General features: G+C 33.3%; 1 protein-coding gene and 1 long non-coding RNA gene across 2 annotated transcripts; one reads left to right on the top strand and one right to left on the bottom strand.

Moving 5' to 3' along the window:
• Window positions 1-2,674: 2,674 nt before the first annotated feature.
• LOC134262241 (uncharacterized) lies at window positions 2,675-4,231 on the top strand. Its single transcript, XR_009990982.1, has 2 exons — window positions 2,675-3,042; window positions 3,168-4,231. It is a non-coding gene; the product is annotated as an uncharacterized LOC134262241 (long non-coding RNA).
• An 8,880-nt stretch (window positions 4,232-13,111) lies between these two features.
• Window positions 13,112-15,743, bottom strand: LOC134262240 (uncharacterized). Its single transcript, XM_062744617.1, has 7 exons — window positions 15,719-15,743; window positions 15,475-15,621; window positions 14,743-14,808; window positions 14,298-14,400; window positions 13,828-14,085; window positions 13,370-13,525; window positions 13,112-13,146 (listed from the first exon to the last, which is right to left on the bottom strand). Exons 1-7 carry the CDS (start codon window positions 15,728-15,730, stop codon window positions 13,112-13,114), a joined length of 777 nt encoding a protein of 258 aa, XP_062600601.1. The 5' UTR covers window positions 15,731-15,743.
• Window positions 15,744-17,088: the final 1,345 nt, after the last annotated feature.

The following is a 17,088-nucleotide window of genomic DNA, read 5'->3' as shown; positions in this document are numbered from 1 at the left end:
ACCCCCAAAAAAAAATTTTGGGACCCGCACCAGTATTGGCAGTAACTGAATGTCACATAGACAAGGGGATTTAACTTCACAATATGAAATATTCGTCTAGTGTGGCATGCGATGATTTTTGCCCCTTTTTTGAATTTTAACCTAATCGTTTGGGTTTATTTTACCCCCCACTATACTTAAACTTGTACTTACCGACCTCCATAGGTCCTGTAAACTTCATGAAATATAAATCCAATTTATATAACACAAAATGAATTAATCCAGTGCACACCATTCTGCAGCATGTTATAATGCTATTCCATTCGGAAAACCTTCGTGCCATCGATTCCGTCACCTTATCAGATGAAGTGGGAATCGGCCGAGGTGTACCGAATGGAGTTTAATCTAAAAATATGATAAAGGGTGACGCAACGTGATGTGATATAGAATTTACATGTCAAGAACAAATTTTAAATTAATTCATAACAAACAATGTTTTAACAAAACTGTTCCATCTAGCCTATTCCAAAAAGTATGTACTGTGTGATTGTGGTGTCGAGGGGGGGGGGGGTTGGGTTAGTAAATTTAAAAAGGTCCTATTATGAGCAAAACATTTATCTAAATCTAATTTACATCATTTATAGAATTCAAACTGGTATATAATGAATTAAGCATGTAAAATAAATATAAGAGGTTCTAATGTAATTTAAACATTATTTTATTATGTAAAGTAAGCTTACATAATTGGATTGGACATCAGGCATGGCCTATATAAGTCCTCTCCAAGAAAGGACTCTAAATACTGACTCTAAATATGGGGTGGCCTATTCCATTCCTTCCGTAACTGTTTGCATATTTTCGGTCCTTTTAGGAATTTTGTATCTAAATCATCTAAATCATCGACAGAGGTTCTGAGTTATAGGTCACAGGGATAATTTCATACTCAATTTGATGAATACATGTAAATTACAGGCACATAGCAACCAGGGGGGGGGGGCTACCCCCCCTTTTTTTCCCAACATTACCTGTACTATAACAAACTGCCCATTGAAAAGATGGTGGCCCCCCCCCCCCACTTTTTACCACAGTATATACATAGCAAGGAAATATGGGGAAAAAATTGGAAGTGAAAGTAATTTTGCCTTGAAAAAAAGGGTGGCCACTACACCCCCCCCCCCCATTTCATTTTTTTCCTTGTTAATTTTTTTTAGGTAAGTAAACAAAATTTTCTCAGGTTGGCCCCCCCTCCCCCCACTTTCAAAAACGATGCTACGTGCCTGAATTATATAGAATTATTTTGACTTTTTCCTTGGAAAGCCGCCCGTAGGATTGTGTATTTAGAGGCAAACACCTTAGTGCGGGTATTACTGTCTCATGACAGCATCTAGTGAAAAAATAATATTTCCACAAAATTTAACTATAAAACTCGTTGTAATAACAGAAAAATAAAACAATATCTGCAATCAAGAATTCAGTCTTTTCATGAATATTGATAAAGGAAGTGCGTAAACAGTAGGTCTAAATATAGACACGTATGTCCACGGGAAATTATAGACAACGAGGCACGTTGCATTTTGACAACGATTATTAATAAAAGGTTAATATGCATTATAAAAGAGTATAGATTTTTGATACTGATTACATTTAAAGATAAGTTATATTAATAGTAACACGCCATCCATGTCAAAAGTGAGTTGTATCTCAAAGGGCTTACCTCGTTTTCTTGACGCCGTGTTTGTTTATCAATTTAAAAGTAGCGGCGGCGTCACGTGGTGGATTTACTTAAAAATAGACATTATTCTCCTTGCAGGATAATAAATAATTATAATTTGATAACTTTATAACGAATTTTATTTAAATGGTGTAATTTACAGCATTTTCGTAACTTTTATTGGTAAATAAAATATATAAATTTCCAGCCATATTTTAAAATGGCGCACGTTATAGCGTATATTACTTTAAGGTTAAGGCTATTTTTCAAGTCATCAAAACCACTGACTCTAAATATGGGGTGGCCTATTCCATTCCTTCCGTAACTGTTTGCATATTTTCGGTCCTTTTAGGAATTTTGTATCTAAATCATCTAAATCATCGACAATGCAATCGGCTACACCAGGCTACCGGTATATAAGAGCAATAATGCACCTTACACAGGAGCAATTCCCTATCTTCCATCCTGAAAAACAAACTAGCACGTGAATCCATATCAAACTAATCACTGGAAAGACTTCCGGCCTAACCGAGGCAGAACCTGACACTAATTGTTTTTATCATATCATAACACTTAGCTTTTGTGGATTTTAGTCAATACACAAATCTTTATTAAAAGATTTGTTTTTAGTTTTTCTTTAAAAGAAAACTGCTTATATAATTATTCAAAAAATAGCTCATTATATTAATTGTTATAAATACAGTGAGTAGAACTGAAACGCATTTAAACATATGTACATGGAATGTGGGAGGTATGATCACTGACGGCATAAATAAATAGATACATATTACAAATTTATTGATCAGATAAATAATTTTGATATAATGATTGTATTGGGCCACACCAATAAAATTTCTTGTTCTATGGACCCGCGCGCTCGTATTTTAGAGAAACGTAAAAAATAATATTATTTTAAATTTCCCGCTTCCGGAAATTTTCTTTCCATTTCCTGCCCAATTTTTCATTTTATCTTAAATACTCGATCATTTCTGAGTTTGAAATTCAGTAGGAAATATTACAATTGTTGGGAAAAACCAAGACAACATTGATCAATGTGCATGAGAAAGGACACTTGACACTCGGATGTATTGACTATTGTTCAAATATGACGGTATTTGTCGTTGAAACTCGGCGTGTACAGGTGATCAGTGCGAAGCCACCCGCATTTGTCATTAGCTCTAATGATGCACAATTGCACAACTTTTTAAAACATGCTCTTAGAGTTACGGCGTGGAAACAAGTAAACTTTATAACTCCATCGTGATGAACAGCAAAGATCGGGTAGAGTAGATCTTTATGTTTTGGCAGAGGACCACCATGGATATAAATCAAATTTTGGAATCTGCCTAATTGTAAGTGCAAAAAATTAAGACTAGATAAGATAAAGATGCATATATATAATATATATGTTTTTTTCCTTCTGAATAAGTATGTATATACTAAACACTTTTAATAAGTTGCATCTATTTTATTTTAGGGAGACTGCTAAGCTACTTGATTTATTTACTTTGGATGATGAGTGTTGAAGCCCTAGATACAGCAAGATTTGGTGGAGTTTTTTTTTTCTGAATTTCTGCAGTGGAATGATAAACTGGACTAGAACTTTTTATCTGTTTATATAGTGAATAAGTGCAGCCGTTGTTATTCAAGAAGGTCTTCAGTTGAACCACAGTGCATGCACACTGTAGGTAGATATTTCCATGAAGCCATAAAATTGTTTCCACAGAAAATTCTTTCACAGATTCTTTGTTTACATGTACTAATTCCATGCTGTCTTGGACCAGCCAGAAGAATTCAAAATATCCATCTACTTTGATTTGCTGAAGTAGCTCCCCATAATTTGAATAATATTTAAACATCTTGATACTTTATTTCAAATTCTCTATCAGTCAACTCTTGAAAAAAAAATTTTGATTATAATTCATATTTGTTTAACCTTGTTATTCTGAGCTCTGTGTCACTGTCAATCATATTTTATTATAAATTTGTGAATAACTATATGTAATGATAACTTATCACTGCTGGCATTAATTGTAAATGATAAAATGTAATTGGACATACTTGTCTTGTCGATGGTTCTATTATGTCTGATTTTTTTAATTATGTGAATTTTGGGACCATGTTAAGCTTCTGATATTGTGCATAAATACAGAACAGCAGTGCTGTTGGAATTGAGTAGTTTCATATGATTGTATAAGTTTTGATCACATCACATTTTGTGAATACTGTTTTGAAATATATGTTAAAGATGGAGGTAAACACTTATTTTAACAGTGATAAATCTCATAAATGTACAAGCAAATCATGTACAGGGCAAAATGAACCCCTGAAAACATCAAAGGTTTGAGATGCATAGGAGAGTTAATCTTTTATGTCATTAGCAGATTTATTTACAGAATTTTGTACCTTTATGAAATAAACAACCTGTGTCAAATGTCCTTATAATGCTCTAAACATGTAAAGGAATCAGAACGTTTTTTAAAATTGTTTTTTTAACATATGGAGTAAAGTCATTATGTAATTAAAAAGTGAGAAAACATAGTAACAGCATTGAAATGACTGTTTTGTTTATGCACAAATATAGGATATTGAATGTCTTACATGATCAGTGGACTTTGACAAGGTTTCATTATGATTTACTCTAGAAATGTAAAGGAAAATTAAAAAAATATAATCGCTCGCTCCATTATTTTTCTTCCTCGCCTGAAAATTTTATTGACAAGAATATTAATATTATAATTATCAAATCGCTCGCTCGCCCCAATTTTTGGGGGTCAGTTGTCCGTAGAACAAGAAATTTTATTGGTGTGGCCTTGCTAACTGAAACACACATAGGCTATAATACTACTCTCGAAGTGGATAACTTTTCTTATTACTCATTTTACAGAGACAAGTCAAAGATAAGCAGATACTTTGGAGGTTTAGTAATTTTAATAAAGAAAAACATAAGAAAGGGTATTTTAGTACTTCGAAATACAAACACAGAGTTTCAATGGTTAAAGCTTAAAAAAGATCTAGAATTATTCCATTTTAAGACAGATGCATATGCTCATGTTTGGTATGCATTCCTCCTTATACCTCAGGTTATTTAAGAAATTATATACAACTGTAGATATACTAGAACTATATTGGAGAGAGATATATTAAATGTAAATAGACAAAGATTTGAAGTTTTTATTTATTCAATTTTTTTGTATATCACTACTTATATATTGCAATAGCATTTCACACGAAAATTATCTAAAATCTTTTTTCATCTAAAAAATATTGAAACTTCAAATTTTTGGACGGGTATGATTGACACATTCTAGCATTTTCACAGATTTAAATTTTATTTTTAATATACTTAGGAAAAGTGGCATTTTCTTGTGTATTAGTGAAGATTAAAAAACTATAATCCAGAAAATTGAGAATAGAAATGTTTTACAGCAAAATATGCACACAGTAATATATTGTCAGTCCGTGCAGTTTTTGTGGTGAGCAGGCTTTAACAATTGACCATACCCGGTAAATCGTGCCCTGTTCACAACAACTTATGTTTTACAGGTGTGTTCAATTTGCTAATCCCTGTACACAACACTGTAGCGCGGAATGACGATACTTCTGAACGGGGTTGCTTTCGAACATTTCTACTCTGAATACAATTATTTTTCTGGAATAAAGTTTTAATATTTTTCATTAATAAACAACAAAATGCCACATTTCTTAAGTATTAAGAATGAAAAATTGTGAAAGTGGTATTGTATAATTTGCTGTTAAAAAAAATAAAAATTGTGTACGTATGGCAGGTAAAATGATGCTTTATTCCATAATCTTATGATATACATGTATATTCAAAACCTTGTGATGTATTTTCGAAATCTTGTTATGTATTTTCAAATTCTTGTGATATTTTTTTAATATTTTGTGATATATGTTCGAAATCTTGTGATTTGTATTCAAAATCTTATGACGTATGTTCAATATTTTAAAACTGATTTAGATTTCAAAATCTTGTGATGAATGCTATTTAATGTTATGTTTATATTCAATATCTTGTTATGAATATTAAAAAAAACCTGTGATGTATGTTCTATAATCTTTTGATGTATGTTCTATAATCATGTGATGTATTTTCAACATCTCGTGATATATATTCGAAATCTTATGTGTGTTATAAAATCTAGTGATGCGTTCAATAGAAATAATGAAAATATCCGTAGCGGTGATCTTCATCGTGATGCACTTGACTTCACAAGTTTTATCATTGGCAAATCTAACTTTAAGTTCAAATAAGGTAACCATAGTAAGACAGTATTCGCCAAGTGACGCCAACAAAAGTGCATTCTCTACTAATTAAGCTCTCTCAAATGACACCAAAATCACTAACCCTGTGACCATGACTGTGACCTATATGCTAAAAATACCTTTAAAATTTCGAACTTTCGCCATAACTTTTCAACCATAGGAGGCATAGACTTCATGTTTGGTATGCATACTCCACAAATTAAGTTCTTTCAACTGACATCAAGGACAATGACCTTGATAATAATAATAATAATAATAATAATAATAATAATAATAACTAAAGCAAAGCTCGTTGCAAAGCAACGAGTAGGTCTTCCGTCATGTTTGACCGGAAGTGGCTTTCATTTTTAAAAGAAAAATGAGAAATAACGTCCAAAAAATGGCTTGATTACTCTAAATTCATGTTAATTATTGCAAAAATATGCCATTTTCTGTTACTTCCGGTTTGACCGGAAGTGACGACGACGGACGGAAAATTAATTTTAATGCTCTCAGAGACATATATTACCAAAAAAAATTGTCAAGAACGGCAAAAATACGCGTTTTGACTACTTCCGGTTAGACCGCAAGTGACGACGCCGGACGTATTTTGACGAATTCAATAGATTAAGCTCGACATTTTGAACAACTTTGCTTCTTTGACCTATCACAAATTCTCAATACTTTTTGAGATATAAAGGAAAAACTTTCGGCCCCTTAAGACCCCTGATTTAAGGGGCCAGCCCTTTTTTGAAATGTCGTTTGAAAGATCTTGAAATTTTACACCTTTTTTGTTCTACATGCTTTAACAAAATATTTCTAGGTAAAAAGTTATCGTTGAAAAGGCGCTTAAAATTTTGAAATGCTCGATAGGACTATTTTCGGACCATAGCGAGCGTCGGCGCTTCGTACTTCCGGTAGTTGTGATATACTTAGTGCACTTCTCCAAAAGTTGCTCTAGCATCACTGAAAATTTCAAGCTTCTGTGTTAAGTACTTTTTGAGAAAACTGCCGGACAAAATGACCCCCTAAAAATCACTAAATCACAGAAAACTCCGAACCGGAAGTGACGTCATCAACATAAAAAAAATATATATCTAGATTTTTAGATGTTCTATCAGACCTGAAAGTTTCATGAAAATCGATTGAGCCGTTCTCGAGAAATCGCGCGTACAAAATCGGTAAGAAAAAAAAAAACAATAATAACTAGATACGATCTCGTTGCGAGCAACGAGTGGGTCTTCCGTTCGATTCTTGATGAGATGAGATCAGATTTTGATTGAGATTTTCATTCTTAAGTAATGATTTTCCACATTCTGTAAAAAGACATTGAACAATAAAGACTTCTAAAATCGACTTTTGGCCCCTCACGGCCCCTAATATTAGGGATCAGCCCTTTTTTCTTCCCTCTTTTACATTTTAAAGCTCTCAGGATTATGAACACTTTTTGTTCAACAACTATTCAGAGATTCTTTTTCGTTTTCGAGTTATTCGGAAAAGAAATATTAAGGGACCAGCCCTTCAACTCCCTAATGGGGACGTTTAGCGAAAAATGAAAGGTTGCATATTGTTCAGAACATCATTTTGAACATCTTTTGTTCAATATTACTTGTCAAAATATTTCCCACTTTTGAGATATAAAGCATTAAAGATTTAGCATTCTGGCCCCTTGTGGCCCCTAATTATGTAATGTACGACATTAAAATCATAATATACAGTTGTAGATTGTTGAAATAAATATTTTTGCTTCAGTAATGTATTACAGATTATTGACTATTAAAGAGTTATCGAAAAAAGACTTTTGGCCCCTAATTTGATGGCCCAGCCCCTTTTTCCTGATTTCATCTTGAAGATCTTAGGATTTCAAACACTTTGTGTTCAATAACTATTCAGAGATTCTTTTTCGTTTTCGAGTTATTTGTAAAAGAAATATTTAGGGGCCAACCCTTCAACTCCCTAATGGGGACTTTGAGTGAAAAATGAAAGGTTGCATATTGTTCAGAACATGATTTTGAACATCTTTTGTTCAATATTACTTGTCAAAATATTTCTCACTTTCGAGATATAAAGCGTCAAAGATTTAGCATTCTGGCCCCTTTTGGCCCCTAATAGTGTATTATATGACATTAAAATCATAATTATTAGTGGTAGATTGTTGAGATAAACATTTTTGCTTCAGTAATGTATAACAAAATATTAACTATTAAAGAGTTATCGAAAAAAGACTTTAAGCCCCTTTTGGCCCCTTATTTGAGTGCTCAGCCCCTTTTTCTTGATTTCATCTTGAAGCTCTTAGGATTTTAAACACTTTGTGATCAATAACTATTCAGAGATTCTTTTTCGTTTTCGAGTTATTTGTAAAAGAAATATTTAGGGGCCAACCCTTCAACTCCCTAATGGGGACATTGACCGAAAAATGAAAGGTTGCATATTGTTCAGAACATGATTTTGAACATCTTTTGTTCAATATTACTTGTCAAAATATTTCTCACTTTCGAGCTATAAAGCGTCAAAGATTTAGCATTCTGGCCCCTTGTGGCCCCTAATCATGCATTATACGACATTAAAATCATAATATACAGTGGTAGATTGTTTAGATAAACATTTTTGCTTCAGTAATGTATAACAAAAAATTGACTGTTAAAGAGTTATCGAAAAAAGACTTTAAGCCCCTTTTGGCCCTTAATGTGATGACTCAGCACTTTTTTCTTGATATCATTTTAAAGATCGTGTCATTTTCCACAAATTTTGTTCAATATGTTTTAACAAAATAATCATACTTTAAAAGATATGATGCAAAATGTCTTTAAAAATCAGTCATGATTCGTGTCCTAAATTTTGACCCCTACCGAGCTTCCATACTAGATACTTCCGGAAAATATCCAGACCCAGGTGCACCATGGCAACATGTCCTCTATTATCACTGAAAATTTCAGCGCTCTAGCTTAAGCCATTATTGAGTTCTATCAAAGACACGGAGGTCGTTTGAATTTTAAGAAAAGGGCGATAACTCTAGACCGGAAGTGATTTTCAAAAAATCCTTCAGCCGGAATTAACTTCAGATAATTCTACACCAACCCTGAAAATTTGAAACAAATCGATCCAAAGATCTCTGAGGAATCGTCGGCACAAAATTTGTGCAGAAAAAAAAAAGAATAATAACTAGATACGATCTCGTTGCGAGCAACGAGTGGGTCTTCCGTCCAATTCTTGAGGAGATGAGATGAAATTTTGATTGAGATTTTCATTCTAAATTAATGATAAAGATTGTGAAGAAGAACTATTTTGCCTCCATAATCTGTAAAAAGGCATTGAACATTAAGGACTTTAAAATTCGACTTTTGGCCCCTCGCAGCCACTAATATAAGGGATCAGCCTTTCTTCTGCATATCATCTTAATGCTCTCAGGATTTTCATCAATTTTTGTTCAACAACTTTTCAGAGATTCATTTTCGTTATCGAGTTATTCGCAAAAGAAATATTTAGGGGCCAACCCTTGTTCAATATTACTTATCAAAATATTTCTCTCTTTCGAGATATAAAGCGCCAAAGACTTAGCATTCTGGCCCCTTGTGGCCCCTAATTATGAACCATACGACATAAAAATCATAATATATAGTTGTAAATGGTTGAGATACACATCTTTACTTCAGTAATGTATTACAAAATATTAACTGATAAAGAGTTATCGATTAAAGACTTTTGGCCCCTTTTGGCCCCTAATTTGAGTTCACAGCCCCTTTTTCTTGATTTCGTCTTAAAGATCTTATGATTTTGAACACTTTTTGTTCAACAACTATTCAGAGATTCTTTTTCGTTTTCGAGTTATTTGCAAAAGAAATATTTAGGGGCCAACCCTTCAACTCCTTAATGGGGACGTTTAGAGAAAAATGAAAGGTTGCATATTGTTCAGAACATGATTTTGAACATCTTTTGTTCAATATTACTTATCAAAATATTTCTCTCTTTCGAGATATAAAGCGTCAAAGACTTAGCATTCTGGCCCCTTGTGGCCCCTAATTATGTACCATACGACCTAAAAATCATAATATATAGTTGTAGATCGTCGAGATAAACATCTTTGCTTCAGTAATGTATTACAAAATATTTACTAATAATGAGTTACCGATTGAAGATTTTTGGCCCCTCTTGGCCCCTGATTTGATTGCCCAGCCCCTTTTTCTTGATTTCACCTTAAAGCTCTTAGGATTTTGAACACTTTTTGTTCAACAACTATTCACAGATTCTGTTTCGTTTTATAGTTATTTGCAAAAGAAATATTTAGGGGCCAACCCTTCAACTCCTTTATGGGGACGATAAGCGAAAAATGAAAGGTTGCATATTGTTCAGAATATCATTTTGAACATCTTTTGTTCAATATTGCTTATCAAAATATTTCTCACCTTCGAGATATAAAGAGTAAAAAATTTAGCATTCTGGCCCTTTGTGGCCCCTAATAGCAGACTTCCGAGTTACTGCCGGAACAACGTTTTTCTCCGAATTTTAGACACGCCTTTAAAAAATTTAAGCCCTGTAAACTTCCGGTTTCTCGAAAGGTCATACTAAGCGGTAGAATACAAACCATTATGACGGATTTCTATTCTCTGAAGGTTCCAGAACTCAAACAATTTCTCCAAGAGCGAGGTGTTTCTTGTACGTTACTTCGGAAGATAGATCTGGTGAGACTATGTGAACTCGCAACGGAGCTGAATCTTGAAATAATACCAACCGATGATGGGGGAGATTACAATGTCATGGACAAGAAAAGGAGAACCGTGCAGGTAAATGGTGACGATATCGTTATACCGTCCCCAACTGACGTGTGCTCGTGGCAGACACAGCTCAACAACATGCCAGAGATACAGACGTATGATATTCTCATTTATTTTTTGACTTATTGCAAGTGGGAAAACAATCGTTTACAGACATACAGAAATGACAACGGTTTTAGATTATTTTCAAGCAACGACATTGACGATGTTCAGATTTCACCGGTTCTTGAACATGACTATATGTACATGAAGGCAACATGTGCACCAGAGACCAGACAAAATTCTATTCCATATACAACATGGTTGTTGGTGCATCAGTCAGGCCAAGTGATGTCTGCAGGTTGCACATGTGTTGCGTAAGTATATGGTATATAATTCTTTATCATACTTCTCGAATGTGCCAGAATGTTATCACTTGGCCAATTTTCAGAAGTATTAGGTTCATTCTATCAGAATAAATGTTTATAAATGAATATATTCATGTGTCTGATTCCATTTCCATTGTTGACATGTTTATATATGCATTATACTTTTATTTTGATTACTCATATGCCTTATTTTTATACTTCATCTCTCATTTTTCCATTAGCATTTTTTTCAGTTCCTTTAGTTTCTTTGTGACTGTTGACCAGCGTGCATAATATGTCTTGATAATGTGAAACAAGCATTTTTTGTTCTCTGGTTGTTGGTCACTTTTTTTTCATCATCACGGCTGAATACTGAAGATATATCCACACATGACATATATATATCCATAAGTGACATGAAAATTTTCACATATTTTATAGAGACAATGGAACCTGTAAACATTGTGTTGCCCTTCTGTTTGCTGTAAATGACTTTTGTTCTCGACACAAGGATAGAGGTACTGAGGTGGGAACAGATGTTGAGTGTGTCTGGGATAAACCCAGAAATGAGTCAATTCCTATGGAAGTAGATGAAATTGATATCAGAACTGATACAAGTGTACCTAAAAAGATCACCCCCATTCATACAGTCTATAAATCAACTGTGAACAATATTACATGTACTACTAATGACGTTAAGATCAAGCTTAAAAATATTTGCAAAGGTTCAAAAGCATTGCTTTTACAAACACTATATGAAGAGGGTGATGATTTAGAGGATGAAAGTGATAGTTCTAAAATTCCAACAGTTCTTGATGTGGTAAACTCTAATGTTGGAGAAAATATTTTTGTATGCTTACAAAATGCTTTTGATAAAGACACTATAAACAAAATTGAAGAGATCACCAGAGATCAGAGTGAAAACCCAGAATGGTTTAATCATCGCAAAGGCAGAATTACAGCATCCAATTTTTCTTCTATTTTAAGCTTTAAATTTACTGAGAATGATGAAAATTATATATCCAAAAGAGTTATGGGAAAGTCAAGTTACATAAATACTCCATCTGTAAATTTTGGGAGAGAAAATGAAAATGTGGCACGACAGTTGTACTTTTTGGACTATAAGAAATGTCATGAAAAGGCCAAACTTGAGCTTAGTGGTTTACAGGTAGATGAATTACACCCATATTTAGGAGCCTCTCCTGATGGTTTGATAAGCTGTAAATGTTGCGGTGAGGGACTGATCGAGATTAAATGTTCATACATGTATCAAAATAAAACACCACAAGAAGCATGCCTTGATCACCATTATCATGTATACTTAGATGAAAACAACTTAGTTAAACTAAAAGATAGTTCATCATGGTATATTCATATCCAAGGTCAAATGGGTGTTTGTAAAAAACAATGGTGTGACTTCATTTTGTATACAAAAAAAGGTATTGCTGTTGACAGAATATATTTTGACTCTGAACTGTATGAAAAAATTGTCAAGACATCAAAAAGATTCTATGAAAAGTACATTGTAAAGGCACTAACTAACAAAAATAAATGATGACAAAAAACCAGTTTGATTATTTTATTTTTTCACAAGTGGTGTCTGTAAATTACAAAGAAAAGCACACACTTTCAGAATCTGATTTGACAATGGCTTCAATGACAAAGGCATGGTATTACTTAAGATATTAAAATTTTTCAATCTTTCTATCGCACGTTCAACATGAATTCTAAGACGAGCTATACATCTAGTCTTAATAATATCATTCTGCAGCAATCGTTTTCCTTTACCCCAGTTACATTTCTTGGTGAAAGGTGGAATTACAAGCTTTGCATGTCTTTCTAACAATAAATCTCTAATTAAAAATCCTCTGTCAGCCATAATTTCATGACCTGGTCTTACAAAATCAAGAAAACCACAGTTCTTAGTAATATATCTGTCAGATGTATTACCTCCCCATAAATCTGATATAAAAATGATGGCACCAGATGGCATAATACCTATTAAAGCTTTGTATGTATTATGATGCTTATAAGTACTATAAGTTCTGGACTGTGCAGAAGGAGATCTGGGCTTTTGTATAAAAAATTCAGTACAATCAATAATACAAACTGTATTGGGAAATGTAAGTTTAAAGGACTTAGGTAAAAACTTCTTGATAACAGGTGTAGATGGCCAAACTAATAAAGGTGTTAAAATATGATACATAAAATTTACCCATGTTGTGAAAATCTGAGACACACGTGTATTTGAAACTCCAAAAATATCAGCCAAAAAAAATGTAAAAATAGCAAGCCGTAAACGAATAAAGTCATAATAAATTCTTCATATTTCGACAGTTTTCTTGTTGGTCCAGTTTTCCTCCTATCCGCATTCTGCTGGTATGGAGTTTCCTCAGCACTGCTTTGTCCACTCCAATATTTAATGTTGGGCGATGCTTCATCTAACACTTCTACAATACATTAAAAAAATACATTTGATCATCCATAATAATTAATTGTATGAGCATATTAATTATTATAAACATGCATGCAATTTTCTTATAAGGAGCAAAGCAAGTAAGGTAATTATTCTTATTCCATGTACCGTACAAGTACCCTTGTCCTGTCCATTATTTTCAAAATTCTTATTATTCACAGTGGTTGGTATAAAAATATCTTTTTACCCTGTGATTTTTGGACAAATTTTATTTCATTCAGTATCATTAAAATACATGAATTTTCATGCAAATACATAACTGGCTAAACAATTTACCATACAATCCATGTAGCATTGACTTTGATGGAATACCAGTGTACTGCTTTACACTCCTATCAGTTGCTGTGACCTTTTCAATGAAGAGGTTTCTCATGAGAGCATCAGGATTTTCAAACTTCTTCTTTAGAGCCATGAGTTCCTCCATTTCCTCCATCCCTATATCTGTCTGTATTCCACTGTCAACTGTATCTGGTCCATGGCTTTCACCTACAGCTGCAGATGCATACTCATGGTCAGGCTGGCATGGTTGCACAACTGAAAGAATGAGATTATAAAAGTTTTATCTTAAAAATGTGTCACTGTGTATTATATAATTTAACTATTATCTAAAATATAAATATATGAAGAGAAATGTTTTAACTAATCACAAAGTAAAAATCTGCCTTAATGTCTTCACAATAACACTTTGCCAGTAAATATTTCCTGATACTATTATAATACATTATATTATTTTTAAAATTTAAAACCTGTGTTCAGTGTTTCACACGCAGAAGCCACTGTCTCTTCAGACACAACAGGGGGGGTTTGAAAATCCACACATTCCATTTCCATATAACACTGACTATGGCTCTATATAGGAAATTTAATATTACATTTAGTTTCATGTACTTAAGCTATACACTGAAAAATATATTAGTACTGCGTACTATCAATTCATCATTAAATAAACATGTAAGAAACATTCATGAAAAAAGAAATAGTACTTTAAACATTTCTGTGACTGAAATTTACAGTCAAATTTCATACATGGGTAAAATCTGAAAATTCAAATATGTACATGTATTCACTGAAAAAGCAACTGAAAAATATAATCGGCACTATGAATTATAGTGTCAGTTTGAAAAGCAGAAACAAACATTTTTTTCCACAGGCTTTATAGATATATATTTATATACACAGTGTTAAACTTACATCATTGTAGGACTGAAAATCAGCTGCCTCTTCATTCGACTCCATCAAGTGTGAATTTTCAAGGAACTGGATGAAACAAAAATATATGTTATTTTCATAGCAACATTATTGAAAGTCTATATATCTACAAAGGACATTCTGCTAGTCAGTTTGCTGAGTTAAAAATACTCTTTACATGTATCAAAAAGAGCAGTGTTTATTAGGCTTAGGATAGCTAAATTGAAACAGTATATTGTAGACTAGGGAATTTTTAATACATGTACTATCCTATCAGAGATGACAATGTAGTTAAACAAGCCCTGTCAAGGGATTGTACTTAAGTGTCGCCTACTTTAAATGTAAGGTGACAACGAAACACCAAGGTTTACATAAAGAATAAAGACAAGTATATTCTCTTTAGTTTAAAGAAATAGACAAGCTTTCGCCTACATCCATGGGCAAAAGCCTGTCCACTTCTCTAAAGAGAATAAGGTATATACAACACATAGAACAGAAAAACGTGGTGAATGTATACAAAGGTTGACTGGCAGGACTCGACTAGCTAATGTTGAAAGCGTGCAGGCACACATGGTGCAAGGTCATAGTGAATAAATTAACAAATGCATTTAAACTACATACTCTTATTACAAGCCTTGAAACAAACTAGTCTATCAAGTATCATTTCAAAAATAAAAATCACGAGGGGGGCATTTTTATGTGTATTATATTAATTAATCATACACTGTGTCACACCTCGTTACGTTTCTCTGCCGCTGAACGTTTGGTGATGGATGTTGAGCTTCTGTTCTGTAGAGGCTCCTTGTAATTATTGTAAGCAAATAACGTGGGATATGGGTTTTCAGGTGTTGGACTGCCATCAACAAAATGTCGGGAACATATCTAACACACAACACACAAAGAAACCCTTTGTACTGAGACACGAATATTTTGCAAAAAGTGCAAAATAATTTAGTCTTTAAGAATTATTCCACTTTACCCTGTGATGCATAGGTGGGTCGTAATCTTTCGCCGCAGCAAATTCAGCCACGCTCGCCTACATTTTGGGTCCTTTTTCTGTGTTGGGAAAGGGAAAAATTTAACTTCTGTCATATACCCATATCTTCCCCTTTTCTTTGTGTCAGCGTGACAGCCCTCGGCAGCACAGTAATACCGGGTTTTGCTGTGCTACTCGCCATATCGTCTGCAAAAAAGTATCGAGGGCTTAAAAAAGTTGCGAATCACGTGACCGCAGTGTGTAAAATCAAGAATAAAACGTTGTTCCGGCAGTAATTTCGTTGGTTACAGGTTCTATTTCGTTTTTTTCTCCAAAGTTAAAACAAAGAAGGATAATTCCTTCAATTTTGCTTATTTAAGTTATCTCTCTTGTGAAAACAAAACAATAATGTAGCAGCGGCTTACACCGGAAAATTACGAGCCGATAGCTGGAAACTGGCAGAAATAGGGCCACGCGGCCGTGAGATCGGACAAAGATAACAGCCCAGTTAATAGCCGCGGCCATTATGGGACACTAAATGTGATATCATGGAACATAGGAAAGGGACTTAGAGTTAAACATAAGGATAGTGATTTCTTATCCATAATAAATAGTGCAGATATAGCATGTTTATCCGAGTGCTGGATAACGGATGACGATAGTAAACAAATCAGTATATCTGGGTATGAGTCCTTAACTTTTCCACGGAAGAAAGGTAAAGGGGGTGGATTAGTAGTGTTTGTGAAAGAAGAAATTTATAAATATATAAGTGTTGAAGAAAATTTTTTTGATACCATTTTAGTTATAAAACTCACAAATTGTAAAATTAATAATAGGCCAATCTTTTTATTTTTCTGTTATATACCACCAGATGGCAGTGTTTTTTATCTTAAAGAAGATGTTGATTTATTTCAGTGTTTATATGATCTAATTAGTAAATATACATTTCTTGGATGCATCTTTTTATCAGGTGATTTAAATGCTAGGTGTGGTTTAAATGAAGACTATATTGTAAATGATAATCTCTCTGAGAATGTGTCTGATGCAATACAACATTTGATATCTTATACTTCTGATATATGTAATATTAACAGGAAAAGTCAGGATAGTTATGTAAACCAGCACGGTAGAAAGTTTTTGAATTTGAACAACAGGTTTTTGAATTGTAAATGGTAGACATTCTGGAGATGCTAAGGGTAATATAACTTTCTATGGTGCAAATGGAGTCAGTTTAATCGATTACCTTATTTGTCGACATGAAAATATACAGTATATCTTAGAATTTTCTTCTGGAACATTCAATATTTTATCTGACCATTCCCCTCTATTTTTTAAAATCAATTGCGATAATGAAATTACATATCCTTATGATA

Source organism: Saccostrea cucullata, unplaced genomic scaffold (assembly GCF_032062105.1).
Source record: "Saccostrea cucullata isolate Sc308-1 unplaced genomic scaffold, CSIRO_AGI_Scuc_v1 ctg11843, whole genome shotgun sequence".
Lineage (NCBI taxonomy): Eukaryota > Metazoa > Mollusca > Bivalvia > Ostreida > Ostreidae > Saccostrea > Saccostrea cuccullata.
This window is presented reverse-complemented; position numbering and strand designations above follow the sequence as displayed.

Excerpts from the sequence above, each read along its gene's own strand:
- LOC134262240 (XM_062744617.1), bottom strand. Across the intron at positions 14,086-14,297 it reads GTGTGAAACACTGAACACAG|TTGTGCAACCATGCCAGCCT; the intron begins GTTTTAAATTTT and ends TCATTCTTTCAG. Across the intron at positions 13,526-13,827 it reads AATGCTACATGGATTGTATG|AAGTGTTAGATGAAGCATCG; the intron begins GTAAATTGTTTA and ends AATGTATTGTAG.